General features: G+C 52.3%; 1 protein-coding gene, 1 long non-coding RNA gene and 1 other non-coding gene across 4 annotated transcripts in view; 1 reads left to right on the forward strand and 2 right to left on the reverse strand.

Moving 5' to 3' along the window:
* The window catches only part of WNT7A (Wnt family member 7A), a 66,862-nt gene extending 51,462 nt beyond the window's left edge, over positions 1-15,400 (reverse strand). Inside the window, exons 1-2 of one of the 2 annotated variants that reach the window (XM_077857686.1) lie at positions 15,134-15,400; positions 9,450-9,676 (exon numbers count right to left, since the gene is read on the reverse strand). In XM_077857686.1, coding sequence (XP_077713812.1) covers positions 9,450-9,676; positions 15,134-15,204 — 298 coding nt within the window. In that variant the 5' untranslated portion in view covers positions 15,205-15,400. Of the gene's footprint in view, positions 1-9,449; positions 9,677-13,848; positions 13,982-15,133 lie in introns of those variants that run through there. The other variant, XM_077857687.1, reaches the window with a different exon arrangement.
* A 754-nt stretch (positions 15,401-16,154) lies between these two features.
* On the forward strand, positions 16,155-19,843 carry LOC144291157 (uncharacterized). Its single transcript, XR_013358496.1, has 3 exons — positions 16,155-16,499; positions 17,079-17,268; positions 17,847-19,843. It is a non-coding gene; the product is annotated as an uncharacterized LOC144291157 (long non-coding RNA).
* A 6,381-nt stretch (positions 19,844-26,224) lies between these two features.
* Positions 26,225-26,328, reverse strand: LOC144291308 (U6 spliceosomal RNA). Its single transcript, XR_013358614.1, has one exon. It is a non-coding gene; the product is annotated as a U6 spliceosomal RNA (small nuclear RNA).
* Positions 26,329-27,511: the final 1,183 nt, after the last annotated feature.

A 27,511-nucleotide genomic window follows, 5' to 3' on the forward strand; every position in this document is an offset into this window, starting at 1 on the left:
CTTTGTGTTCACTGCAGCATTATCTACAAAAGCCAAGATGTGCAAACAACTTATGTGAACATCAATGGATGAATGGATAAGGAAAATATGATTGATACATATAGTTGGATATTATCCAGCCCTAATGAAGAAGGAACTCCTGCCATTTGTGACAACATGGATGGACTTGGAGAACATTACACAAAGTGAACCAAATCAGACGCAGAAAGTCAAATACAGAGAAATCCACGTACATGTGGGATCAAAAAAAACAAAAGAACACTAACATGTATACTTATACTTTAGACACATACTCTTCCTTCTATACTGTACATTACTACATATACATTATATATTCATACAAATGTTTTACTGTAGAAAACCGGGTATTCTGAATTTTGTGGCTGATTGAAGGGACTTTCAAGTCCCTTTGAAAGGGGGGGGACTTGAATACATTTCACTGTGCATGCCAATGTCAGAGGCTAGGGCGTGCCTCTACTGTGCCACTGCGGAAAGACGTAGGACTTGGTGACTGAATACACCTAGGTCAATTCCTGGTTAGTCCCAAACCACATTATGAGCATGATCAAGCTGTGAGAATCTCCGGAGTGGTGTTTCTTAGTGTGGGGGGCCTCTGAAGAGGAGTTCCACCAGATGGTCAGTGAGTCCCAGGTCAGAAATGAATGGACCTTCCAGGGGAACACTGTTCAAGATGTTCTCCTGCCTGTAAGACTTTTCAGAGCCTTTAATATGCTGGTGGGCATTCTGGCTCCCTTGAGCAGGGAGCATAGCATTCTAAGTTCCCCAATTTATCATCCAAAAAACCCTCCTATGTTTCTTCAGAGGGTTTGGTGGTAGTGGAGGGAGGAAGAGAGGGGGTGGGCCCTGCTGTTCTGCTGAACAGACCCTGGGACCAAGTCTTCTCAAATCATGCTATGGGGAAAGGGTCTTCCCTAGGCCTTGACCTAATCAGAGTTTCTATCCCATTTGAAGCCAGTGCAAAGGTGGAAGGGAGAACCAACAGAAGGCCAGGCTAAAATGGGTTAAAATGAAAATGTGCAGTCTTGTATTGGGGCCACAATAAAAAGCATTTGCTCACACAACGGAGGGAACAGAGTGCTTCCTGTGCATGAGGTATAACCCAGACCTGGGAGTCAGAAGAGAAACAAGAGCCAGGTCTTGTCCTCAGGGGCTCAGAGCAACAGCTGGTACAGGGTAGAGAGGAGCTTCAGGGTCGTGCATGTCTTCATGTGTTTCCTGAGCACCTGCTGTGTGCCAGGCTCTGGGGGGTGTCCCAGGAGAAGATGATTGACAGGCCTGGGTTCCATGGACACCCCCACGGTCAGGGAAAAGACTGATATTGGACATATCCTTACAAAAGTAAGCAATGTTACTTCTGAGAGTGCTAAGCGCTGTAGAAACATCAGTACAAGTTGACCAACCTTGATGATCAAGGAAGGCTTCCTGGAGGAGATGGCATTTGAGTGGAAACCTGCTGGGATACCTCCTATCTATTGCCACCTTCTCCCTCTCACCCTTCTCTTCCATTTCCTGCCTCCAGAGGGAGTTAAGTGCAGGTACCAGTACCCAGGGAGGTCCCCACATCCTCAGTGCCCATCTGTGGCCACCATGTCTTCCACATGCCAGGTGCTGTGTCAGAGGCTTCTGCTTCCTCACAGAGCTGTCTTCTGGCCCAAGAGATAGATGATAGCAACACCACAACTATGATTTCTGGAGAACTGTGCCAGACAGTTCTGAATGCTTGATGGGGAATAAATGATCTCAACCTATGGGACACAACCTATGGAACAGATGCTATTATCATTGCTGTTTGGTCAAGGTCCATAGCTAGTAAGTGGGGAAGACAGGAAAAGAACCAAGCAGGTGGCCTCAGGGCTGAACTCTCATACAGTGCTGCACAAATGAGCAAATAGAGAATCTGTCCCCAGGTAGTGACGTGATATGAAAAATCCAGCAAGGTAAAGAGCAGACAGGGACAGGTGGTCTATGCTACACAGGGGTGTCATGAAGGCTTCTCTAGGAAGGTGACATGTAAGCCAGGAATGGAAGGACAGAAGAGCGTCCGGGGAGAGAGCATGCTTGAGGGTCAAAAGAAAGGCAAGGGGCTGTGGTGGAAATGAGACGAAGATGGAGTGGAGATGGAGTCTGGGTGCAGGTCACCAAGGTCTGTAAAGGACCAGGGGCCCTGTCCATATTTGATTCCCAGAGGAACAAGAAACCACTACAGGGTTTTACACAGGGGGATGCCATGATCAGAGCAATGCTGAGAAGGTGCTATGCTGGATGGCTGTGTGGTTGGAGGCGGGGGTACATGAGGGGCTGATGGAGCTGTCTGGGCAACAACTCTCTAAAGATGGAGGTTTTGAACCAGAAGGTGGTGACAGAGGTGTGAGAAGTAGACTGACAGGCAGATTCATTTCATAGGTAGAGTCCAAATGGTGAGCTTAGATTAGCAATTGCATCAATAGCTTCTCCCCATTCTTCTCTACATCTGCCCACTCTACTGCTCCGAGAATAAAATCTAGTGCATGCATCCTCAATTCCTTGAGCTCATCTTCATCTGAGATGGGCATGTGAGCCTCCTGGGAGGGGTAAAGGGATGATTTCTGATGGACTTAATCTACAGGTGCCAGGGTCTTATATCCCTCACAATGTTGTCACCTGGCAAGGTGGATCATGGGACTCCCCCATTCTGCAGATGAGCAGACTGAGATAGGAAAGGTGAGGTACTCTCTCAGAGTCCTAGTGATGGGACTGGGATGGAAACCTAGCTGTGTGACTTTCCTATGAATTCTCACTTGGCTGCCACATGGTCTAACAACAAGATAAGGTTCTCAAATACATGTCAGCTTAGAGAATCTGAAATCTGGCAGGCTCACAAAACAGAAGAATCTCCCAGCAGCAGGGAACTTGGCACTGCCCATCTCAGCTCTACCACAAAACAGCTAGTTGACTTTGGTCAGCCTCTGCCTCACTCAGAGCCTGAGATGGAGGTAGACAGACCACCTTTTGCAGGGATGGATGAAGCCATACAGGAGGAAGGGCTGTCGCAGTGCCTGGCTGCTATGGATCCTCAGTGAAAAGACAAAGGACAGGAGAGTGAAGCCCCACTTGGGCCACCATCCCTGTGGCCTGCCTGGTCCAGCCTTGCTCCCCTGCACCATGACTCAGTACTATAATCACGATGGCCAATCCTGAGGGAAGAACATACAACTGGATGGAAAAATGGGCAAAAAGCATGAACAGGCAACTCACAAAAGAGTAAACATGCACAGCCAATACATAAAGGAAGAGGGTTCCCCCAAATTATTTCTCAGGGGAAATCAAGACAACAGTAAGAAGGCATTTTATACCTGTTCCCTAGGTATGAAATCTGGATAATCCCAAGTATTGGAGAAGCTGTCAATCAATTCTGCTGGCGGGCACTTGGCACAATCACTGCAGAAATCAGGTTGACATTCATACCCTGTGGCCATCAATTCACTCCTCTGTATACACTCAAGAGAAACACACGCACATGGGTGCCAGGAGACATGCTCAAAGAGGCCGATGGTGGCAATGTGACACCAAATGCTTAAAAGTGACCCAGATGCCCCCTAACTAAAAGCACAGAAGTATAGACTGGAGTCTATTACCACAGCCAAAAGGAATCAACAACAGCTGAAGGAATACTGTAGATGGTTTTTTTTTTTTTTTTTACTAGTAAGTGACAATAGTAAATCCAAAAGATTGCATATAGCATGATGTCTTTTCTTTATAAAATTAAATACAACTAAAACCAAATAATTTACTTCTGGGGACTATATCGCTATGATAAAACAAACATAAACAAGCAAGGAATGGGAAACCCAAGACTCAGGATAGAGACAGTGTGGCTTGGGAGGGAGAGGCAGGGGGTGCACAAGGGATGGCTACAGCAAGTATAAATTACCCATTCTCAGTTCTAGTTGTGTTGGGTGGCAGATTCAAGGGGAGTTCACGGAGTTATTTAAGGAAAGGAAAAGGCTGAAGGGGAGGTGAATGCCTTCTTAAGCCCCCAAGGGCCACACTGGGTAGCACCTGATAAATTTGATATGGAGCCACATACCTCATTCCGATAACCCCTGGCATTTAAGAGCCCTGGAGAGCTGGCCTGCAATATCATCTGAGGCTACTGACCCCCTGCCTCCTGAGGCTGCAGACTCCTGTTCAAGATCCTCTTAGCAATCCAACATCCATGTCTTTGCCCCATGATTCCCTCTGCCAGGGATCCCATTCACTGGTGAAATTCTTCCTACCCCTTAAAACCCAGATCAAGGGCTATCTTCACTGTCCAGTCCACTTCTCCCACCTTGGAGTCTCACCTCTGAGCACCCACTACATCCTATTGGCCTATCCCTAAAGCACAGACCATTCCACTTTCTGGTTGCTCATTGTTATGGGCTGACTTGTGTCTCCCATCCCCTTCATATGTTGCAGCTCTAACCCCCAGTGTTACAGAATATGACAAAGGACAATATGTATTCAGAGGTATGACCTTCAAAGCAGGGGTTGAGTTGAAATGAGGCCATTATGGTGGGTCCTAACCCAGTCAGACCGGTGTCCTTATAAGCAGAGGAGATGAGCACACAGAGACATGAAGAGCATGTCCACAGGGGAAAGATCATGTGAGGACACAGTAAGAAAGTGGCCATCTGTAGGGCAAGGAGAGGGCCTCAGAAGAAATCAAACCTGCTAACACCTTGATCTTGGGCTTCCGGCCTCCAGAGCAGTGAGAAAAGAAGCATCTTTGTCTAAGCTGCCCAGCCTGTGGTTGTTTGTTACAGAAGCCCCGGGCTGGCTTATAGACTCATGAACAGTCCCTGTCCCCTGAGAGATGGTCTAGGTGGGGCTCCTAGGCCTGGCCAACAAAAGCACTGCCCTTGGCCACTGTGATTGGTTTGGGATGGACACATGACCCAAAGTCAAGCCCTGTTGGCTAATCCACCCAGGGTGAACTGTAGGACTTCTGTAGGTGTCACCAGAGAAAGGCTAATGCTCTCTCTTGCAAATCTAGAACCTGGAAGTTGTGGTTCTGGCACTGTAAGAGCCATCTTGCTACCCCAAGAGGCATTCTGGGGTTGGCAGAAGCCAACACCACCTCTGATCCAAACCATTCCAAAAGTCAGCACCATCCCTGACTTAGCAGTGACTCAAACAGACACAAATTCACCTTTTTGCCTGAGGGGGCTTCAACTGGGTTGTAGTTTCTAGCATCCAAGAGGGCTTTGTCTGGTACATGCCCATGGCCTTCTCCTGAGAGCTATACAGTAAAACAGCTCCTGAGAGCTATTCAGGAGGGGAAACAGAGCCGTAAAACACAGAGCTGGAGACCAGAGCAGAGGCAGAGGAGACGGAGGAAGGTGAGCCTTTAGGTCTCAGCATAAGATGAATACTATGCCAGGGGTAGTTGCCCCCAATGTCAACTTTCCCCTTCCTCTTGTCACAGACCCTGAGCGTATCTCAGAGCTACTCTGAGAAGAAAAGACTATGTTTCCCAGACTCCCTTGCAGCTAGATGTGGTTATGTGACTGAGTTCTGGCCAATGATGTAAGTAGAAGTAGGAAGGTAGTGGGGGGAGGTGATGTTTCCCCGCCATCCAGAGTGTGGCCTTGGTGGCCAAAACTCCCAAAGTCAAAGACTACACTCTTGATGCCTCACCCACAAGGCAGCCTGAGCCTCACCCAGGAAGAGGCAATCCCTTAAGGGCAAGAGCACTGGGGAAGAGGCCAGAAAGCCAAAATCTGAGGCTTGCTTCTTGGTGTCCTCAAGCAGGATATGTTTATACATGAGGAAAGCAAGGCTCAGAGGGGAAGTAACTTCTTAGCCCCTGGGGGTCTCATCTGGGCCACTCTTCCTCTCTCTATTGCCACCACCTTTCAGGTTCCAGGCCCAGGGTAACTTCTTCCTAAGTGGCCTTCGGGTCATCAGCTCCCTCCATCCTTTACAACTCATTTCCAAAGCAGAACTCCACTGCCATCACTTAGGCCGTAGCCAGGATCACCTCCTGCCTGGAAGACTGGACCAGACTCTAATTCCTATCCTGGCCCCTCCACAGTTCATTCCATTCCCAGCACCTAGAGCAATGCTGCTAAATCCAAAGCCAGATCTGCCATTCCCTTGCTGTCCATTCTCTGGAGGAAAACCCCAACCCTTGACTTTGCCAGAAGATGTCATGCTGTCCCCCTCCTGGCTCCTTCTCTGGCCTCTGAGACTTCCTCCTCCACCTGCTTGATATACTCCAGCTACACTAGCCCCCTCACTGGACCTCAAACACGTTCCTGCCTGGGGGCCTTTGTACATCCATCCTCTTTGCCCCGCACACCATTCCCCAAACATGCCCATGGCTTATTCCCTCATGAATCCAGAGGCCTTCCTTGACCAAACAGGCTGGAACGGCAGCCTCCAGCCATGCTGGGCACTCAATAAATATTTGGTGAATATATGAGTTAATAAATGACATAATAAATGAATGAGTGTTATAGCCACCCTTTAATGAATCTTCCAGAATTGCTATTAGGCTGAATCATATGCGCTGTTGCCATTTTTGGAGGCCAAAAATCATTGAATAGTGGCTATTTCATACAGTATGACCTTACTTTGGCAGCTATGCCCGTGCTCAAAATTTTCTAACTGCTCCCACCACCCAGAAATTCAAACTGTTCAGACTTACGCCACATGCCTCCCAGCCCTGGCTCCCACTCACTTCCAGGCCCTTGGACTTGTTGCCCTAGCACTGCCATGCCCTGGGTTTTCTTGAGCTCCTCTTTTTGCTTGGATTCCCTGAGGCCACTCAACGTGCATTGGATTCCCTCAATTCTACAACTCTGGTCAGCTGGGAGGGCTGCTGGATAGCAGGAGCTCCCGTAAACACAGCCCTCTGCTGTACCCCAGCATGCTCTATTACAATGCCAGGCTATGGGCTGCTTCTTCCAAGGCTGCAGCCTGCGGTGGCATGAACCGAGTCCTGGAAGACTCTGTCACTCACTCTTCATTGACCTAGGACTAGTCCCTTCGGAGATTGTTTCCTCATCTGTAACATCTCATACATCAGCAAAACACAAGTTTAAAATAGTGCCAGAGCCCAGGCCTGCGTTCCAGGAACAGGGTACTGGGGATGTGAGCAGGAGAAGGCAGAAAAACTATAGGTGCCAACAAAGGCCCCCCCAGACAGAGATTTCAGGGACCTACACTGGACTCCCAGTGTGACACCACCTCCTGGTGTGAGCCAGGGCAGCCCCGCCCCCTCTCTGGACCCCTGTTTTCCACCTGCAAAGTCAGCTTGAGGTTGGTAAGAGGGAGAAGGAAGGGCAGGTGGCGCAGGGCAAAATTCTAACCACGAAGATGTCAGAAAGGGCACGCGTGGAAAGAGAGGCTCTGTAAGAGGAGGCTGCCACACCCCCCTGCCAACCTGACCATGAAGCTGGCATCTGGCTCCCTTGGGCATGAGTAAGCAGGTGCCTACAGAAGATGGGGACAAAACAAGACCTGCTCAGGACTGACATGACACTGTTCTTCCTTCCAAGAAGGAGGAAGGAAACCCAGTGGTGAATGTGACAAGGGAGCCCTGGCCCCCATGGAGCTGGCATTCCCAAGGGGTGAGGAATGAATCACAGTGCCAAGTGCTTGGCTGATGGGCTGGAGCTTCGTGGGGAGAGGGGACTTCTTTTAAGCTTTATTTATTTATCCATGAGAGACACAGAGAGAGGCAGAGATACAGGCAGAGGGAGAAGCAGGGTCCCTGTGGGGAGCCCGATGTGGACTAAATCCCCAGACCCCGGATCACACCCTGAGCTGAAGGCAGACGCTCAACCACTGAGCTACACAGGTGTACCAGGAGAGGGGTCTTTAGACATCAGTGATCAAGGGAGGCCCTGGGAGGCCCAGAGGCTAGGAGGGAGAGATGCACTCAGAGAACGGGCTCTGGGGTGCTGGCTCTGATTAAGGATGTGAGGCAGAAGGAATGTGCGGTGCGGGGGCCCCAGAGCAGGAGTGATGTGTTTGGGAAAAAGGACCAGCCTGGGTGGGCAAGGGGGAGGGGGAAGATGGAAACAGACATGGGCAGAGGTCATCAGTGTTTTAAAATGAGAGGGAGGGCAGCCCTGTGGCTCAGCGGTTTAGCGCTGCCTTCAGCCCAGGGTGTGATCCTGGAGACCCGGGATCGAGTCCCACGTCGGGCTCCCTGCATGGAGCCTGCTTCTCCCTCTGCCTGTGCCATTCTCTCTCTCTCTCTCTCTGTGTGTGTGTGTGTGTGTGTGTGTCTGTGTGTGTGACTTTCATGACTAAATAAATCTTTTAAAAAAATTAAAATGAGAGGGAGCCTCATGGAATTTAAAGCAGGGAAATGACACAATCTGATTTTCACTTACAAAGGAGGACACTGCCTACAGGAAGGTCTGCAGAATAGCCAGAGGGCAGCAGGATTGATGCGGGTGCCAGGGACCCCAGAGGTGCCAGCTGTGGGACCCGACGAGGAGGAAGGAAGGTCATGGAGAAATGGCTGGATTTGGGGAGAATATTTTCAATATCCACTGAATTTACTGATGTTGGGGCCGAGGGAGAGAGAGAACTTGGGGTGCTTTTAAGAACCACTCTAGCTCAAAGAGGCCTGAGGTGGACTTACTTTCAGGGAAGTTCACAGCTTGGCAGCAAGCCTGCAGAGATCCTGGGCCCCTAGTCCAGACACACACAAGCAAGACACACAGCGTGGCCTTCTCCACAAATATCCCAATGACCAACAACCCCCCCTTCTACCAGGTTTTCCTCACAATTGCTTTGAAAAACCAAAAGTGTGACCTGACACTTTGTGCAAGTCTGTGTATATGTGTATCTGTGTGTGTGCACACACACTCGCATGCCCATGTACGCATGGCTGAGCAGTACACATTCCCACCAAACAGGGGTTGCAAATTCAAATGCCCACAGTGGCCTGGGGAGTCACATAAGGGGACATGGTGGTCATAGGGAGTGGTGGGCTGTGGCAATGGCTCCATTTAAAGGAAGCTGCAGTCTCAGCTTGACCCCATCATGACCATGTATGCCCATGGTAAGTTATCAGTAGATCTGCCAGATTTTTTTAAAATAAGACAGAAATTCATTCTTTTAGCTGAAAAACTTATGCTTTTTTTTCTTTTTTTTTTTTAAATTGGGCTTCGATTTAAGAAACATCAGCGCCGTCCCGGCCGGTTAGCACTTAGGCCACTGGTTGCTGGTTTTCAACTTTGCCATACGTGGTTGGAGTGATCTGGATTTGAATTTGAGAGCTGACCCTCACCCACCGGGAGACCCGACTCAAGTCGTGGCACCTGCAGATCCCATCCTCGGGAGCACGGCTGCTGGGGCAGGTGACAGGCTCCCGGGGGGCTCCCGAGGGTACTCGGGTGGCCCATGGCCGCGAAGCCCTTGCGTAGGTCATCTGGGTGAGCACATACCCACTTTGAGCTCCTTCCCGAAGACGGTGCGCTCCCCCAGGGCTGAGCAGTTCCAGCGGCCGTTGCGGAACTGAAACTGACACTCGTCGAGGCCCATTTGCGAGCCTTCTCCTATGACGATGATGGCGTCGGGGCGGCTCTGGCATATCGCCCGCTGTCTGGGAGCCAGGCCCGGGATCTTGTTACAGATGATGCTCGCGCCCAGAGCTACCACGGAGGAGAAGCCACTGGAGCAGGGGACACAGAGAAACGGAGCGTTAGGCCAGCGAGGTGGGGGCATGGCCTCCAGGCCCTCCCAGAGCGCCAGGTGTTGCTGCTTCCACTCCTCCCACCCCTCACCCACTGCTCCCAGCAGAGGTCTCCCAACTTTTTTGATACTGCACCCCAAACCCACATTTATTCATTTTTTTATTCCATATCGGTACTTGTGTAGCATGCATATTCAATACCAGTGAGGCTTGATTTCCCTTTAAGATACAAACACACACCCACACAAAGATGACAAATGTCACAAATACAATGTTGTACACAAAGCAAGTTGCCCTCCTACTTATGGTTAGGGTTCAATTGAGGTGGAATTTAAAATCATGCAAACTAGGCTCAACTGGGTGGCTCAGCAGGTTAGGTTAAGAGTTCGCCTTTGGCTCAGGTCACGATCGCAGGATCCTGGGATGTAGCCCCCAGCCCTGCAGCAGACTCCCTGCTCAGTGAGGATCCTGCTTCTCCCTCTCCCTCTGCCTGCCACGCTCCCTGCTTGTGCTCTCTCTCACTCTGTCATATGAATAAATAAATAAAATAAAATAAGATAAGATAATGCAAAATAACAGCCAATATTGTTTAGGAATTGTGCCAATGTGGTAAAACTGCAAAGGCAAGCAAGGGGATGAGAAGTACAAAGTTTCATTCAGCAGTTGCCCTGAGAGGTTGTGGGTACACATTTAAAAAAAAAACAAAAACTGCTGGGGATCCCTGGGTGGCTCAGTGGTTTAGCACCTGCCTTCGGCCCAGGACATGATCCTGGGGTCCCAGGATCAAGTCCCACGTCAGGCTCCCTGCATGGTGCCTGCTTTTCCCTCTGCATGTCTCTGACTCTCTCTCTCTCTCTGTGTCTCTCATGAATAAATAAATAAAATCTTTTAAAAAATGCAATTGCTTGTACACGTCCTATATACTTCCTGGTATGTACGTATATGTTGTATTACAAACAAAATCTTTCAAAAGTAATTGTAAATAGAAGGTTTAGTATTTTCTTTCTGCATGCCAATGGAGCATGTGTACCCCACTCCAGGCATGACCCGTCTAGAAAATGCCTATGACTATTCATACGGTTTCTTTTTTGTTGTTGTTTATTTATTTGACAGAGAGAGAGAGAGTGCCCAAGCACAAGCAGGGAAGTGGCAGAGGGAGAGAGAGAAGCAGTCTCCCTCGTGAGCAGAGAGGCCAACACACAACACACAAAGCGGGGCTCTGGGATCATGACCTGAGCTGAGGTCAGACGCTCAGCCAGCTGAGCCGCCCAGGTGTCCCTATTCATATGGTTTCTATCTTCCTAACTTATTCTCTGCGCAGATACATGTTGGACACCTATCACGTGCCAGGCACCATGCCGGGAGAGAGTCAAGGGCCTGCTCTCCTGGATCTATGTGGAGGGAGACTACCCCCATTTCACAAATGAATCAAACAGACTGTTTCGGACAGCCTTCGGCACTGTGAGGGAAGTAAATGAAGAGGGTGGGCTTGGAGGGCCGAGAGAGGGGCCTCTTTAGCCGGGTGGTCAAGGACGGCCTCCCTGGGGAGGCGCAGTGCAGCAGGGCCTGAATGGCCAGGAACCAGCCAAGGGAAGGTCTGGGGAAGAGTAATCCAGGCAGAGGGAACTGCAAATGCAAAGTTCTGGGAGGGGAACAAGCTCAGGATCACCGAGGAACAGAAAGAACCCACAGAAGCTGGTGCAGAGCTCGGGGAAGGGGTCTGAGGAGAGAATCTGGTAGAGGGCTAGAATGTTCTCAGGTGCATCGGGAAGCACTGTGAGCAGGAAAGTGACAGGATCCCATCCGTCCAGCCCCCCTGGGAGGGAGAGAGGCATGCGGGGTGCCAGAGCAGGAGCAGAGAGAATGGTATGGGCAAGAGGGGGTGCGGGCTTGGCCTTGGCAGCAGCAGGCAGTGGCTGTAGATGGAGCGACCAAACGTGCATGCGGGTGGACTGATGGAAGGGTGGAGTCGAGGGGGAGGGATGGGGGAGAGTCCGAGGGAAAGGCAGGCGTCAGCGTGACTCCTAGGTATCTGGCCGAGGGTGGGGCCGTTTCCTAATATCAAGATAACCCCAGACAGGCTCCAGTGGCAACCCTGATGGACCAGGTAGCCCTCCCTTTACACAAAGATGGTCCACACGTCCGGAGCTTTTGACTTCACCCCTGATGCCTCACTCTGGTTATAATAATAAGAGCTTCCATTTATTGAAGGTCACGGCCAGCCCTGGGCAAAGTGCCTCACACTTTCCATCCTGGGACTCAGCTACAGGAAGTTGTTCTGGAATTGGAATTTCTTAAAGCGAGGCTCTGTGCATCAACAGCGCAGGAGATGGGTGACCCCACTCCTCTCCAAGCACACAATTGATCATTCCTACCCTCTTTTCCTTTACTTCTGCCTCAAATCAGCCCTCTTCCTGCCTCCGGCCCTTTGTCCTTACTGGTCTCCTTCCCTGGAATCTCTTTCATCCCCTGAGCTTCACAGGCTTGGCTTCTTGCCATCATTCCTGTGACTTCAAGGGACACCTTCCTTGACCATCCCAGCTAAGGGAACCTGCTTCCTCACCCCACCCCTCATAACTTTGCATGACAGTCTCTGTTTTGTTTACTTAATTCTCTTGATTACTTATGGTCTCCTGAAACGCTTTGATGTACATGTTTGGTTCTGTGTGCCCACTTTGTTTATCACTTATCCTTCTCATTAGACTATGAGCTCTTTGGGGACAGGAGTGCTATTAGCCTGGTCACTAAATGGCTACTAAATGAATGAATGAATGAATTATGGAGCTCTCAAAATTTCACTCAGGTTAAGTACCTATGACCCCCCTCCCCCATAGGCACTGAATGCATCAGTGAACTTTTGCAGCATCCCTACCACGCCAAGGCAGGATGGCAGGTGTTGCTGAAAACATGAGATATATGTAGCCTTTCTAAACAGTCCCGGTGGGCAGGAATTACCATACCCCTTTCACATATCTGAAAATTGAGGCTCACAGAGATTGAGATCTAGAGGCTAGTGGGTCACCCATCCGAAACAGAAGCCTTGTTAGAGCGCTCATTCATTCATTTCAGCCACCAAGAGACAGCCTGATACAGCTAGAGCTGGAATGTTTGAAGAAGAGGCAGGATGGAAAGATGGTCAAGTGGAGATGTTTTGCCACAAGTCAGGGGGAACCTGTGACTATCCAGCTGACCACCAAGGAATTCCTACCCCAGCAGCGTAAAATAATATATTAGAGTCAAAAATTCACAGGAACAATTAATGTAGCAGCTAAAAGGTCAGGCCTAGGGTGCCATCCAAGCTTCTTTTTCACCTACTAGCTGTGTGGCCTTGGGCAAGTTACATCCCCTGTCTGTGTACTTCAGCTTTTCTATCACAAAAATGAGGATATAGATCATTAGTCTTCATTTCACAGGGCTGCTGTGAAAATTAAACGTGTTAAAACACGGAAAGTGTTCAAAAGGTGCCAGGCACCTAATAGGTAGTCAATAAATGTGCTGCTCTGGTGGTTTTTATTGTTGCTGGATTCGATTGTTGGAAGGGGATAGTACTTGATTCACTGGAACTATCCACGTTAACAGATTACTGCAGACGCCTTGCCCTCAGCCCTGAGCAGGGAGGAACCAGGAACATTTGGGGAGCTGGAAGGCTTCTTAAGGGCCCTGGGACTCTACCCCTCATGCCCATTTTACAGATGGATAACCCGAGGCTCAGGGAGGAGCAGGGCCCGGGGCCAAATTCACCTTGCAACCCCTTTTCCTGACCTGGACCCCTCCCCGCCCAAAAGGGCGACTGCGGTGCTGAAGGCCAGCGCCCTCGGTAGCTCCCTCCCTCCGTCCGGGGCAGCTGGGCCCCCGCGGGGCCAATGAGGTCTCCGCGCGCCGGCGGGAGGTCTGGCGGGCGGGACGGCCAGGGGAGGTTATTTTTCTGTTGTTTTCCCTCTCCCTCTCCCTCTCCCTTCCCCGGTCCCTCCGCCCCGATTCTAATTAAAAAGAAGATAAAGCCTCGCGCGGCCAGCGCCAATCAGCCCGACCAGCTTCCTGGATGCTGGATGCGCGCGGGGCGGCGGGGCGCGGGCCAAGATGAAGATTAAAGCAGGGAGGAAAAGAAAAGCCACCCAGACGCGGACGAATCAATAACACTTAAAACACACCCGCAGGCAGACAGCGCGCGGGCCCCGCAGCCGCCTCTCCGCCTGCGGTCGCCTCTCGGTCCGCGGTCGCGGCGGGCGGCAGCCTGGTCCGCTCCGCGCGCACCTGCTTAGAGCCGCGGCGGTTCAACTTGCGAAACGCCCGCTACCGAGAACGCGGGGCGGGGAAAGGGGAGGAGTGGTAGTGGCGAAACACAAAGGCTCGGGCGCACACACCCCCGCGCCGCAGCCCCCGCAGGCCGCCCCCTCCCCGAAGCCGGGCGGCGGGGAGGTGGGAAAGCAGGTTGTGCGAAACCCGCCAAGGTGGCCCTAATTTAGCGCCAGAACCTCTATCCATCCCTAAAGCCCCCCCCCACCCCCACCCCTCCGTGCTTCACACGCATTATCTCCTAAGTACAAAGGGTGACTGGCCCTGCAAACGCAGCTCCAAGACGCGTCCCGAGCCGCCCCCTCCCACTCTCCAGCCGGAGCGCCGCCCCGGCCCCACCTCCGTAGAAATGCCGGGGAGCAGCAGGGAGGGCCGCTCCGCAGGCGCGCCCGCCGACTCCGTGCAGTCTTAGGGGGCGGGGTGGCCCGCCTCTCTCCGGCGCTGGTTCTGCGAGCTTGTCTCCCTGGGTGTTTGGGGGCGCCTCTCGTGCTACCTTTGTGTGTGTGTTCGTCGGGCCTGGGAGGCACTGTCCCCGTGGCCCGGGAAAGGGCTCTGGGGTACTGAGGGTTCTTGGAAATCGGGTGGTGTCAGGGATGTGAGCAGCGGTTCTTGTTTTTGCCAGCGAAGGTCCCTCCCTCTGGTACCTGCTTCCCGTGGCACGGCCCGGCCCCACCTGCCACCCGGGGACTGCCCAGTCCCCAGGAGCGGCTGTGCCCGCGCCTCTGTGCAGAGTTCTCTCCGGCTCTGGGGGCTGAGCTCCTTGGGGGCTGCTGTCGTCCTGACTCTCGGCTCCGGTGCTCCCGTGGGACCGGCAGAAGTGTCCCCAGCAGAGGCTGACCCTCTGCAGGAGCTGGCTCTCCTCAGAGTCCCCCAAGCCGGACCGTCCCCACTGGTTGTCTCTGGTTCTGGGGGTTCCAGACTCAGACAACCTTAGGATGGCCCGACCTCTGCCCAGCGTCCAGAGCTGTGCGCGCCCTGGGGCGCCCGTCCGCGGGGGGCCTTTGTGCGCCCACCACTCGCGCACCTCGCCCACCCCGCCTCTCCGAGGGGCCCAACAAGTTGGTGGCCGCCGGCCGCCCCCCTCCCCGGGCCAAGCCAACTTTGCCGGGACAGCGTGCGGGGGATGCGAGCGGCCCTTACCCGATCCGGAGGTAGACCATGCCCAGGCTGAGAAAGAGGTGGCCCAGGCAGCGCCGCGCTTTCCGGTTCATAGTCCCCGCTGTGCGCCGGGGCCGCGGGCCGGGCTGTGCTGATCCCGCGGGCCGGCCCCGGCGGGGCTATCAACATAGCCCGCCCGGTTGGCGCGGGCCGAAGCGTCCCGGGGGCCGTCTGTCCGTGCGCCCGTCCGCGCGCTCGGCGCCCGAGCCTCGCCGGGAGCGCGGGAGCCACGGAGCGGGAGGAGGGAGGGAGGAGCGAGCGCGGCGCGGCGCGGGGCGACGCCGGGCTGCGCGCGAGCGGCCGGTGCAAGTGTGTGGGGCGCGGGGAGTGCGGGGGCGCCGCTGCCGCCCGCCCCCGCCCCCGCCCCCGGCCCTCCTCCTCTCTCCCGCCCCCTCCCCCGCCCGCCTCCCCGGAGCGCCCGCCCCGCACCCCGCGCCCGCGGGACCCGGCCGCCAGCTCCGAGCGCGCGCGCACGCCTTGCCCCACGCGCTCCCGCGGCGCCCCCTCCCGGCTCCCGGGCGCCGAGCGGGCAGGGGGCTGTGGGGCCCTCTGGGCCCCGGGTGGCTCCCGCGCAGGTTGCGGGCCGAGCTGGCGCCTGCGACCGCCGGCGGGCTGAGGGAATCCAGGCTCGGCGGAACCCGAGCGTGCCGTGCCTCCCGGTGCTCCCCGCGGGGCCGCGCGCTCAGGGCTGGCGGGGGTGCCGGCCAGGCGGCGTCGGGGGCCCCCACGCCCCGGGTTCCGAGGCCAGCCCCGGGGGAGGGCGCCCCCTTCCGCGAGCGGGGACAACCGGCTCAGCAAACTCCCTCCCCCCTGGTTCGCGGGCGGGGGCTGCGGCAGGTGGGCGCCCAGGTGGGGCGGCCTCCTCGGGACTGCGCTCCTGGCGGCCGGCCGGGGGCGGGCTGAGCCGGGACGCCCCGCGCGGGACCCAGACGCGGGCCTCCCGAGCCGCCTCCGCTCAGCGCGCGCTCGTGGCGACACCTGGTGGGGGCCGGGGGGCCCCGAGGTGCAGACCCCTCCCCGTGACGTACACCCCAGTCCGGCGAGCTGCCGGCTGTTGGACTCGCGTTCCAGCCGAAGAAACTGAGGCGCGGAGACGCGAAGGCGTTTTCCTAAAGTCACCAGCTAGTGGGTGGGAGCCAGCTTGGAAGCAGCACCCACCCCCCACCCACACACATTAACTGCCAGTCCTTCAGAATTACTCTCCTAGATCTTCCCTGAGGGCCGCTGTTCATACCTTCGCTCACATCACACGAATGTCCGTGCCAGACATCACGGCAGACACCTAGGATAAAGGCAAGAGGCACATGGGACCTTCTGTCTTGGAGCTAGTGAGGGAGACTGACCAGAGGTAAACAAATACATAATTTCAGACATCACAGCGAGAAGCGAAAAAATAAAACGGAGTGATGAGAGAGACAATACTGGGTGCCAGGGGATTATTTGAGGTCAGAGACGTCGCACTGGAGTCGAGGCATGAAGGACCCCGGGTCTGGGGTCCCAGCATTTCGAGAGGGAGGATAGCAGTGCAGAAGCTTGGAGCTGGGCAGGAGCACCAGGAGGGGATGTGGGGCTGTGCTCAAGGAAGAGAAAGAAAGCCAGTGGGGTAGAAGGGAGGTGATGGGGGCACACAGATCCCACAGAGCTGTGTGGGCATGTCAGGGAGCTTAGATTTCGGGGGGGGGGGGGAAGTTCAGCAGGAAGACATTGGAGGGATATGAAGAAGGGTGACTCATCCGATGTGTGTGTTCGAAAGCTCCCCTTGGCTGCTCCCTAGAGAATCCGGGGAGGCGTGGGGTGAAGGGTAGGGCTGGGCAAAGTGGAGCCAGGCAGACCAGAGAGGAGACTACCCCAGGGGTCCAGGTACAAACATTGGTGGTTTTAAACCCCGGCCACACAAGTAATTATTCCACGTGCCTCCCACTGAGAGGTGCGCTGTCTGTGCTCTCCCTGCTTGAATCCGAGTGGGCTTATGTGTGGTAGAAGCAACGCTGTGAAACTTCCAGGCGAGGTCAAAGGAGGCAAAGGCAGCTTCCGCCTCATTGGCTGGAACACTCCTGCTGGAGCCCTGAGCCACCGTGGAAGGAGTCTGGTGGCTGCCATGATGTGAGGAAGCCCAGGTAGGTAGGTGTTCAATCCACAGTCCCAGTTCAGCATTGGAGTTATCCTGGCCCAGGTGCCAGACATGTGGCTGAAGGAGCTTCCAGATGATTCCAACTCCCAGCCGCCAAGTCATCCCTGCCTTTGAGTCTTCCCAGCTGAGACACTGTGGACAGGGGCTTCTGCGGTCATCCCCAGGGTGCTCTAAGTTCCCAAGACCCATAACTTGCAAGTATAATGAAATGACTGCTTTATGCCACTATTTTTTGTGGGGGGGGGATGCTTGTTACACAGCGATTGTAACTTGAACAGCTAAGGTGGAAGTAGGGTGCAGGGAGAAGGGAGGATGCTGGGCATGGGTCACAAGCAGCCCTGCCAGGACATAAAAGGACCCAGTGGAGTGAGGGGTTGGAAAGACAGAGAGAGAGATGGACAGTGAGCCCTAGGCCGGCAGGAGCCCTCACATGGATGAAGGTAGCAATGAGGGAGAGTGGGAGAGGGAGGTTAGAAGAGCCAAGGGCTTGGGAGGAACAGTCCTCAAGTCTGTCCTAGCCTTGCTCTCCCTCCCGTATTCCTCCTTGTTCTCTCCCACCCCCAGATGCAGTCAGCGCTGGGTTCTGAGCAGTCGTCCTCCAAAGCATCATTCAAATGGGTCCTCTCTTTCCTGGATGCATTGTCATTCTCTTGGACAAAAGATTTATTCACAAGTGTTGGGCGACACTCAGGATGTTGGGGCAAGTGCTGGAAATGTAGCAGTGGATCAAATAAACCCAGTGTCTGCCCTCCTGGAGCAACTATTCTGAGGGCTGATTTGATTACCAGGCACACAGGTGGCACTTACCATGTGCCAGGCACTGTCATCAGCACAGGGACTCAGTCCTCTAACAATACCGTGAGGCAGGCACCATTCTTTTGTTAATATTTTTATGATTATCATAATTATCATCATTTTATCGTTTGGAGAAGATGAATTAGGGAGGGATTAAATAAAATCCCAAACTCCCCCAGCTGTCACATGGCAGAAATGGGATTGGAACCTGCAGAATTTTGACTTAGAGCATCTGCTCTAATCCTTCAGTTATGCCTCCTGTCTAATGGAAAAGAGAGGTGGAGGCTACTGCTATGGAAAAGAAGGTTTTAGGCATCAAGGTGGGAGATGCACGGAGGACTGTGGGGACGCAGAGAAGAGGGCTGCGAATGAGTGGGTCATGGAAGGCTTCCTGGAGAAGGTGTTCCTAAAGCAGGATCCAGAGGAATAAGTTGGGGTTCACCAGGCAGAGTTTTCAAAGCCAGAGGGAGCAAAGCCTGTGGAAGTCTGAAGGCCCTGATGAATGGAGCATCAGAGGGAATGGAAGTAGGGAGGGCTGCAGAGATGAGACCCAACAGGTCATCTGGGGACACAGGGCATATGAATAAGTTTGGGCTTTATCATAAAGGGAAGCAGGGTGTCACACGATCAGGTTTATGTTACAGAAGGCTGATGGCAGCAGTGACAGGGAATTGAGGGAAGGGGACAGCACACGGAGGCAGAAGGTGTCAACAGATAGGCAGGGCAGGAAGGCCCAGCCCACGCCACGGTGCTAACAGACAGCAAGCAGAAAAGTGGACAGATTTGAGAGCTGGTTTGAAAGCAGCATAGACAGCACGATGCATCCCCATGGACAAGATTCTGTCCTGGAGACACTGTGACTGGTGAGGACAACACAGAGACAGGACAGGGAGAAGCAGGTTTGAGGGTGCTGTGTCTGTAGCTCACTGAAGGGCCAGTTGAATGAGTGTGCCGGGCACTCAGGAGGGAGAGTGTGGGCTTTGGAGGGTGAAGGTCTCCACAGCTACAGGCAGGCAGTCCTCCAAACCAGGGCACGGCTGAGATGTTAGGGAGGCTGAGAAGGCTGAGTGGGGACAGCCTAGCACAGAGCCCCAACTCAGCACCGTTGGAGGAACCAACCAGAGAGGAAGAAGCAGCCAGAGGCAACTGTAAAAGACTAGCTGGGGTGGAGAGGAGGTTTCTCAAAGAGCTAGAGAAGGTGCAAAGAGGAAACCCTTGGTGGCTCAGTGGTTGAGCATCTGCCTTTGGCTCAGGTTGTGATCCCCGGGTCCTGGGATTGAGTCTCACATCAGGCTTGCTGCAGGGAGCCTGCTTCTCCCTCTGCCTATGTCTCTGCCTCTCTCTCTCTCTCTGTGTCTCTCATGAATAAATAAATAAAATCTTTAAAAATAAATAAAAAAGAAGGAGCAAGGGTTTGCAGGGTCAGAGCTTGCAGGGGAAGCAAGGACTAAAAAAGATCCAAAGTCATCAACCCAAGCATCCAAAGATCTTCACAGCATGGCTCCAGATCACCTTTCCAGCCTCCACGTTTCCCAAATCCCCTGTGCCCATATCACAAAAAATTAATGGGTTGCCATCAATATTTACAAAATGGAATTAGACCAGAAAATAACAGCAGACATTGTACATAATAAGGGTCTAATTGTGTGGTATATACTGTGGGTTGTAATAAAAACAAACTTGAGACCGTTCCTCCATCCTGTTATTCCTTTTCATATGTCTGGGATGCCTTTCTCTTCTTTTCCACCTGGCTAGCTCCTCTCATCCTTCAGGACCTTCCCAAGTGTGAGGGTTATCACAAGCCTTCCCTGATTAGCCTTGCCTCTGTCCTAGGCACTTGGTCTCTTCCTCTTTCATCCATCCATCCAACATTCACGGAAGACAGTTTTGTCCTTTGTGCTCCATGGCCCGTTAGCTGTTCCTGGTGGAGTCCTTCCCACCGGAGGGATGTCGGTTCAGGTGCCTCACTTTTCCATTAGAACATGAGGTCCTTGCAGACAGGACCCTCGCTCCTGCATCTCTGTATCCCCAGCACCCCGCCTCGACTGAGGACCACCATGGCTTGATCAAAACAAAACAAAACACAACCCATAGACTTGGGAGTCAGAGGCTTGAGTCTGAAAATACCAGCTCTGCCACTTAATAGCTGCAAAATCCAGGCCAGTTTTTTAAAGAGTTGTTTGGCTTTCTCTGGGAGTAAAAATCTTTCACTTGAATGAGAACTCCCCCAGAGGGAACTATAGCTGATTCATTACAAGACCCCGAACCGGCTGTGACTAACTGCTTCATGACTCAGTGGGACCTATTGCAGAAAGTTCTTCTTTGGCAGAGTCATGCTAAGCAAGAGGCTTTCTCCCCATGTGGCTCTTTCTGCCTGTATCAAGGCAGAAGGGTGTCTCTTTAGCAGGTGCGCCTCCACTTTGACTCGCGGAGCCTGCCCGGGGCAGGGGCACAGAGGACCCTGGCCTTTGGCTCCCCCTGCTGGATACAGAAGGAGAGGCTGCGTGGGTCCCGAGGCCCGCATCACAGCACAGGCCCTGAGCTCCGCTAGTGCCCATTCCCTGCTGTAAATGAAGCAGCTCTTGAAGTTTCAAGTTCTGGCTTCCTTCTGTTATCTCCGTGACCTTGGGAAACATACTTAAATGCTGCTTGCTTCAGTTCCGTCATCTGTAAACTGGGGATTATAAGAGTTTCTACCTCCTAGGGTTGTTGCCAGGAGTGAGGTGCACACCCCGCCCCGTAAAGTGCTTGCCATGTGCCACGCACGCAACTGAACCATAAAACTAATGGAAAGGCCACAGCCGCCACTTGGCACCACCACCAATCAGGACAGGATGTCCGTGTTTAAGACTACCTCCGTCGTTGGATTCCTAGGGTTCAGGTTGTAGAGTCTTCCCTTTTGTCTTTGCTTCTTTTGCTTCTTCATGTATGCTTATGGGAAAACTTCAGCAATGCAAACCAGGGAAAAAGCTTCTATAGCTAAAGTATTTGGAGCTGCTGGGAGCAACTGGGAGGAGCAGAGATTCCCGTGAACCAGGCCCCCAGGGATGGGTGTCTGGGGAAGGCTGTTGGAAAAGTGTGGGTTTTTCAGCATGAGGGAACTCTGGGAACGTGGGGCCTAGGGAGGAAGCTGTTCTATGGAAGCCAGAGAATGAGCTTCTCCCCTCAGCTCTGTCACTACTCTGTGTGGCTTTGAGAAAGTCCCTGAATTGTCACTCCTCAGAGACACTTCCCAGGCCACTCAGTCTAAAAGAGCCTCACCTCCAGCCACCTTCCCTCCCTTCACCGATCTACTCCCTTCACAGCACTGGCCACAGCAGGGACCCCACTTTTCCTCCTGCATCCTGTCTCTTTCTTGTCTGTCTCCCTACTCTAGAAGGGCAGGTGGGAGCGGAGATCCCCCATGAGGTCAGTGGAGGGTCCTGTTCATAAGGAGTCTTAATAAGGAGCATGCAAGAGAGTAGGGCTTAGTGGGGCCTCTCGCCAGTGTGGCCAGAGGAGACCTCTCTGCTGACAACCATATGATGGAAAACACACTCTGAGATGCAGTTCCCCTCCTCCAGACATCGTCCCCAGCAGACTCCTCCCCCAGGCATGTTCATCTCCATAGGCCCCCGCCCTGGCCCCTGTCACAGCAGCCAGCCAGCTGTATCACCTTGACTTGCGGGCTGGTCTGTCCCCCTCACCTCACGTGAGCACTTCCAGAAGAGGGCTCACAGATGCCATGCTCTGGTGATGCTCACAGGACCCAGGGTAACCAGTCCGTGGAGCGCCAGAAGTTGGGAGGCGACTGGGAGGAGCTGGAAAGAAGGTTGCAGGGAGCCTGGGTGGCTCAGTGGTTGAGCGTCCGCCTTCGGCTCAGAGCGTGATCCCGGGTCCTGAGATCGAGTCCCACATGGGGCTCCCCATAGGGAGCCTGCTTCTCCCTCTGCCTGTGTCTGTCATGAATAAAAAAATAAAATCCTTTTTTTTTTTTTTTTTAAGAGAGTTGCAGAAGCTGCTCAGAGTTGACAATAAAAAGGCCTATAGACTTCAATCTGTGGATGTGGGAAGCCACAGTGTCATCTGCGTCTGAGGAGGGCAGTGACCCAGTCCTGTGCAGGTTACCATGAGTGAGGTGAGCCGCTATGATCTTGTGGCTGTCCGGCGTCCAGGCCCTGGGTGACTGGCACGTCAGTCTCCACTTGGAAGGCTCCCACTGTGTGTCAGGCAGTGGGCATTGCGCAGCCTCTCCCACAGAAGCTTTGCCTCCTCCTCCTGCTTGGGGCTGTCGACCTCCAGGCCCTCTCTCCCACGATGGGGGCAAGTGGGACAAGAAGGGGGACCACATTCCCACAGCTAGGAAAGAGCAACAACACAGAGCCCACCCACTTGGTAGAGTAAGGAAATGGTGTCTCCCTCGGAACTGTGATAGCATTCACCATTTATTGAGCACCTACTATGTGCCAGGCCCCCTGATGGACTCTGAGTTTTTTGCTCCCTGGAAACACTCTTCTCCCAGGTAGTTTTACCAGTGGTTCCTTACTTCATTCAAGCAGTCCCTGATCATCCATCCTGTCCCTACACGGCACCTACACACATCTTACCCTGGCTTTATTTAGCTTCTAGGCGTTTGTTGACACTCTCTCCAACTTTACACAATGGGTTTCTTCATTGGCTTATTTTAATCTGTTTCCCAGCTGTACTGTTAGCCCTACAAGAGATAGATACTCATCGCTTCGCTGCTGCATTCCTAGAATGACGGCTGGCACTTAATCAGCCCTTGGTGAACGATTGTTGGATAAATGAGTAATTGAGTGGGTCTCATTTACTCCTCATAACCACCTCGTTTTCCAGAAGAGAAGACTGAGATGTTGAGAGGTTAAGTGGCTTGTCCGGCAGCTAGCGGAGTGTCTGGCACACAGTCAGTGCTTAATAAAAGTTAACTATCGATTCCTTTTCTGTCTTGCCCCACGTCTTCCCACCCCTGCTAACAACGGGGCCCTCTATCCTGGTTTCGTCTCCATTCCAGCCCTCCCACTGCTGTGCATGAGGTCAGTGATTCAGTGCCTAACACAGTGGGGCCAGGATGAGTAGGGCCAAAGCATCCTGACTGGGAGGAGTTGGAACATGGGGATCAGGGCTGGAAAAGCAGCGTCTCACTCCTCCTGCTGCCAAAGTCCTATTAACTGCTCGGCTGGGCAGCAAACCCAAAGGCCTGTTTGCAAACTTGGGGCAGAGCATGAAGGGTGCAAGGAGGCAGCCCATCCCATAGATGAGGAGACTGAATCCCAAAGCAGATACTAGAAGATCCTGAGACTTGGCCAGCTTCGGGAAGAGTCACACATGAAAGGCTGCTGAGGCCGTGGGGCAGCAGACGCAGCCTGGAGTCCCAGCTTAGCCACTTGCTATGCTATCTTAGGAAAATGATTAGCACCCCCTCAGCCGCAGTTTCCTCCTCTGTAAAATGGGGATGATAATAATGCTACCTCTGAGTTACATGTGATCACGTATGTAAAGCATCTAGCAGAGCCTCTGGCATATATCATGCGCTCAACATACATTGATATTTGATGATGATGACAGTAATGACATATATTGGAACCCAGCCTTTAGGACCAGAAGGAATCTTAAAGGTCACCTATGCTCGTGTTTCTCAAACTTCTTTGTCTGTCACAATGACTTGGTAACGAATACAGATGCCCAGGTCCCTTCCAGATCAAGCAGGGCTGCCTGGGAGAGGTGGGAGTGGCTTTTCTGCTTCTAAGCAGCCCCCCAGGGGCCAGCCATGTGTGGCTTTGCCGGAGCAAAGGCTGTTGAGGATCTAAATCCAGACCTGTGAGCTGGGAGGTGAGGAGGCAGAGAGAGTCGGCCTCCAACAGACTTACTCTGGAATCCTGGGCAAGCCCTTTCTTTGCCCTCTCTGTGATCCATCCTTCCCACTCATACCTTGAGGAGTTTGGACAAGTCATCCAGAAGCAAGAATGAGACCTGAGGCCTGGTTTGCCTGAGACCTGAGTAGAGGTGGGTCGTTTTGTCTGTGCGACTCCCAGGTCCTCACAGGAGCAAGCGGGGAGGGAGCACAGTCCCTGTCTTGGCTTCCTGCTTTGAGGAAGCCAGCTGGCAGCAAGAGAAAGGCAGGCTCCCATTTCAAATCCCATCTCAGCCATGTGACCTTGGGTGAGTGACTTAGCTCCAAAGCTCTGTTTTCTCATCCTGAAAGTGGAGATGCTCATCCTCATGGTAGAAGGTCTCTGAGAAGTCACTCTGGCAATGCGTTTGGAGCCAGTGGGTCTTCTTAGATACATCTGAGTACTACAGTCTCATGTGGCCTCGTTGATCACCGGCCAGCTGACCGCGGGCTCCTGGTCACCTTGGGAGGACGCTGCTTATCACAATTCCACCCCCAAGGTCTTCCTCAGGATAATCTGTCCCGGGTGATTCATCTCGTGGGCCGGGCCCTTCCTCTCAGGCCTGAAATATCTCCCTCCCTTCACCATTCCTGGGTCAGGCCTGTGACCCCCACCATGTGACTTCCTCTGGGGACTGGCCCTGGGCCCCTGCCCGCCTGCCAGCCCTCCAGTCCCTGGCCAGTGACCCATTCTGGGCCTGACATATCAGGCAGGGCTCAGCTAGAGAGGAGGAAGCCCACAGCTTGTTGTGCTGGGGAAAAAGTGCATCCCCATGTCCGGCTCCCACCCTGGCCCAGCCACACCTCTGCCTTCGGCAGGCTGGGCTTCCGCCGCACATCCTGGCATAACCTGACCCGTTTATCACCCAGCTTCCGTGTGGTGCCCTGCCCCTCGGGCACACGCATTCCCAGGGAAGCTTCTGGGCTGGCTGGAGCAGAGGGGTTGACCAGTGTACCCCACAACTTTGTGGAAGTCACCTTTTTCTGGAACCAAGGACAGCTCTTTGGAGAAGGTAAAGAGTTATAGACACACATCCCAGCTCCACTGTGGACTTGCTGTGTGACTTTGGGCAAGCGAGTCTACCTCTCTGGATCTTAGTTTACCTAATTTTAAATAGAGAGAAAAAAATACTTCCATCTCCCATTGTTGTGAGGATTAAATAAGATAATACAAGTTGACTGATACCCAGGCTTCACCTCCAACCAATTAAATCCAAATCTGAGGGATAGGTCCCAGGCATTGGATGCAGCCAGGCATGGAAATCACTGGTGTAGAAAAATAATATTAAGAGCCAAAGCTTTGGAGGAGATCAACACGGGTTTGGATTCTGGCTCTTTTATATAATTATCGACCATCAAATAGATCACTAGCCTCCCAAAGCCTCGGTTTACTTGTGCATAGATGGGAATAATAGTGCTGAACATTCCAGTGCTGTTGGGAATTAGTACTTAACATTCCAGTGCTGTTACAAGAAATAAAAGGAATAATACGTAGTATGTCTTTTGCACATAATGAGCACCCCAAGTGACACATGTGAGCAGACCTTTGTCACTTCACCACAGTGCACACAACAGTGAGCGCTGTGCCCAACCCACACGTGGCACTTCCAACAAATATCTGCAAATGAGTAAGTGCGGCTTACCATAGGTTATAAAGTGAAACATCTGTTATCACAAGACAAAGCTCCTGTCTTTGGACAGACTTTAAAAATGACACATCCCTTGCTTGGGGCACCTGGGTGGCTCAGGGGTTGGGCATCTGCCTTTGGCTCAGGGTGTGATCCCGGGGTCCTGGTCCACGTCGGGCTCCCCACAGGGAGCCTGCTTCTCCCTCTGCCTGTGTCTCTGCCCCTCTCTGTGTCTCTCATGGATGGATAAATAAAATCTTAAAAAAAAAAAAAAAAAAAAAAGGATATATCCCAGCACCTGGATCTGCTAGGAGTGGCCAGGACTCTGTTGTGACCACTGAGATGTAGGTGGAAGTCCCAGATTCTTAGTCCCTTGAATTTGCCCTTCTTTGTGGACCTCTGGCTGCCATCCTGAGGAACGGCAGAATGGAAAACAAGAACTTGCCAGCATGGAAAACAAGGACTTGCCAGCATGGGTGAACTGCCATTGCAGCCCAGACTGTACCTCTGGGCTTTCATTTTTCCCCCAAGTGAAAGGAAAATAGACTTCTTGTTGTTTAGGCTCCTGGTTAGGGAGGTTTTTTTTGTTTCTAATAGAAGGAAAACCGATGCTTTGGGCTTCCTTGTTGTTCTACTATCTTTGCTTCACAAATTTGTGTCTCGCCCTTGCACAGGGGCCATGCTAATTTCTGTATCATTCCAATTTTACTATATGCACCCCCAAATCAAGCACACTCATTGTTCTTTCTGTTCATAGTTGTCAGACTCCAGTTAAATCTATGCCGAGAGGACCAGCAGCCTGTGTCATTAATTCCCTTGTCAGCCCTCTAGGTACCCTGGAAAGCCTGCCCAGCCCCAAATCTGACCTCTAGAAGGTTCCAGAAAGGAAAGTGCCTCACTCCTTCCTCCCAAGACTGAAAGCTCCTGGCTCCCATTGCTCTCCTGAGCATGGTCTCTGGAGTCAGGCGAGTATATGAGAATCTTAACTCCTGCACTGATTTGCCATGGGCAAGGTGTCTTTGAACAAGCCTGATTTCACATTTGTAAGTGGACCTCTGCCAACCAAGAGATAGATTTAGTCCGGGAACTCAGAGAGGGAAAATGCAAAGTAATGCTTCCAAATGAACCCAGAACTAGGTCTGAACATCTAAGGGAAGGGAGGTGAGAGAGCAAATGTGATTATCACAGACCTGGGCATTATAAAATCAATAACCCAGCCACAGAGTGTTGGGCGTGTGCAGGGAAGAGAGTGCGAGGGACTTAACTTTTCTCACCCTTCACAGTAGGGAAAAATAGAAGTGAGAGTGAAACATGTAAATTAAACAAATATACAACCCCCCCCCAACTTCTTAATGTTCTTCATAATCTTAGGGGGTCTTGTAGGAAATAATATCTGATACAGTAACAAAACAATGGAGCAGTGGGTCAAGTTAGCAACTGCTTTGATTTCAGTTAAATTCTTTTTCTTTTGTTAAATTTGAGGATAAATCAGCTCCATATTTTATTTTTAAAATTTAGCACACAGAATAAGAAATAGGTGTATTGTGAAGAAGCATCATAAACAAATGCCAAAGAGATGGACGGTTTACTTAGCAAAGACTTTTGGAAATGTATCTAATAATAAAAGCATTCAACTTATACCATACTGATGCGTTTATTAAAGATTTCAGTGTAAATGATGAAACTCTAAAATACTACAAAAAACGAATGTGTCTTGTTAACTGGTACAAAGGTAAAAGGGAACTTTCTAAGGAAAAGGCAATGAAAGAGATGACAAAGGAAAAAATGATGTGATAAGGTTAAAACATCAATACATCATAAAACAGAACACAAACAATATAAAAGTAAATAGTTGGGTAAAAATAATTTTGACAAGAGGTAGCTATCCTTAATACATAATAAAAATCTCTAAAAAG

This window comes from Canis aureus, chromosome 19, assembly GCF_053574225.1.
Source record: "Canis aureus isolate CA01 chromosome 19, VMU_Caureus_v.1.0, whole genome shotgun sequence".
NCBI classification, from domain to species: domain Eukaryota; kingdom Metazoa; phylum Chordata; class Mammalia; order Carnivora; family Canidae; genus Canis; species Canis aureus.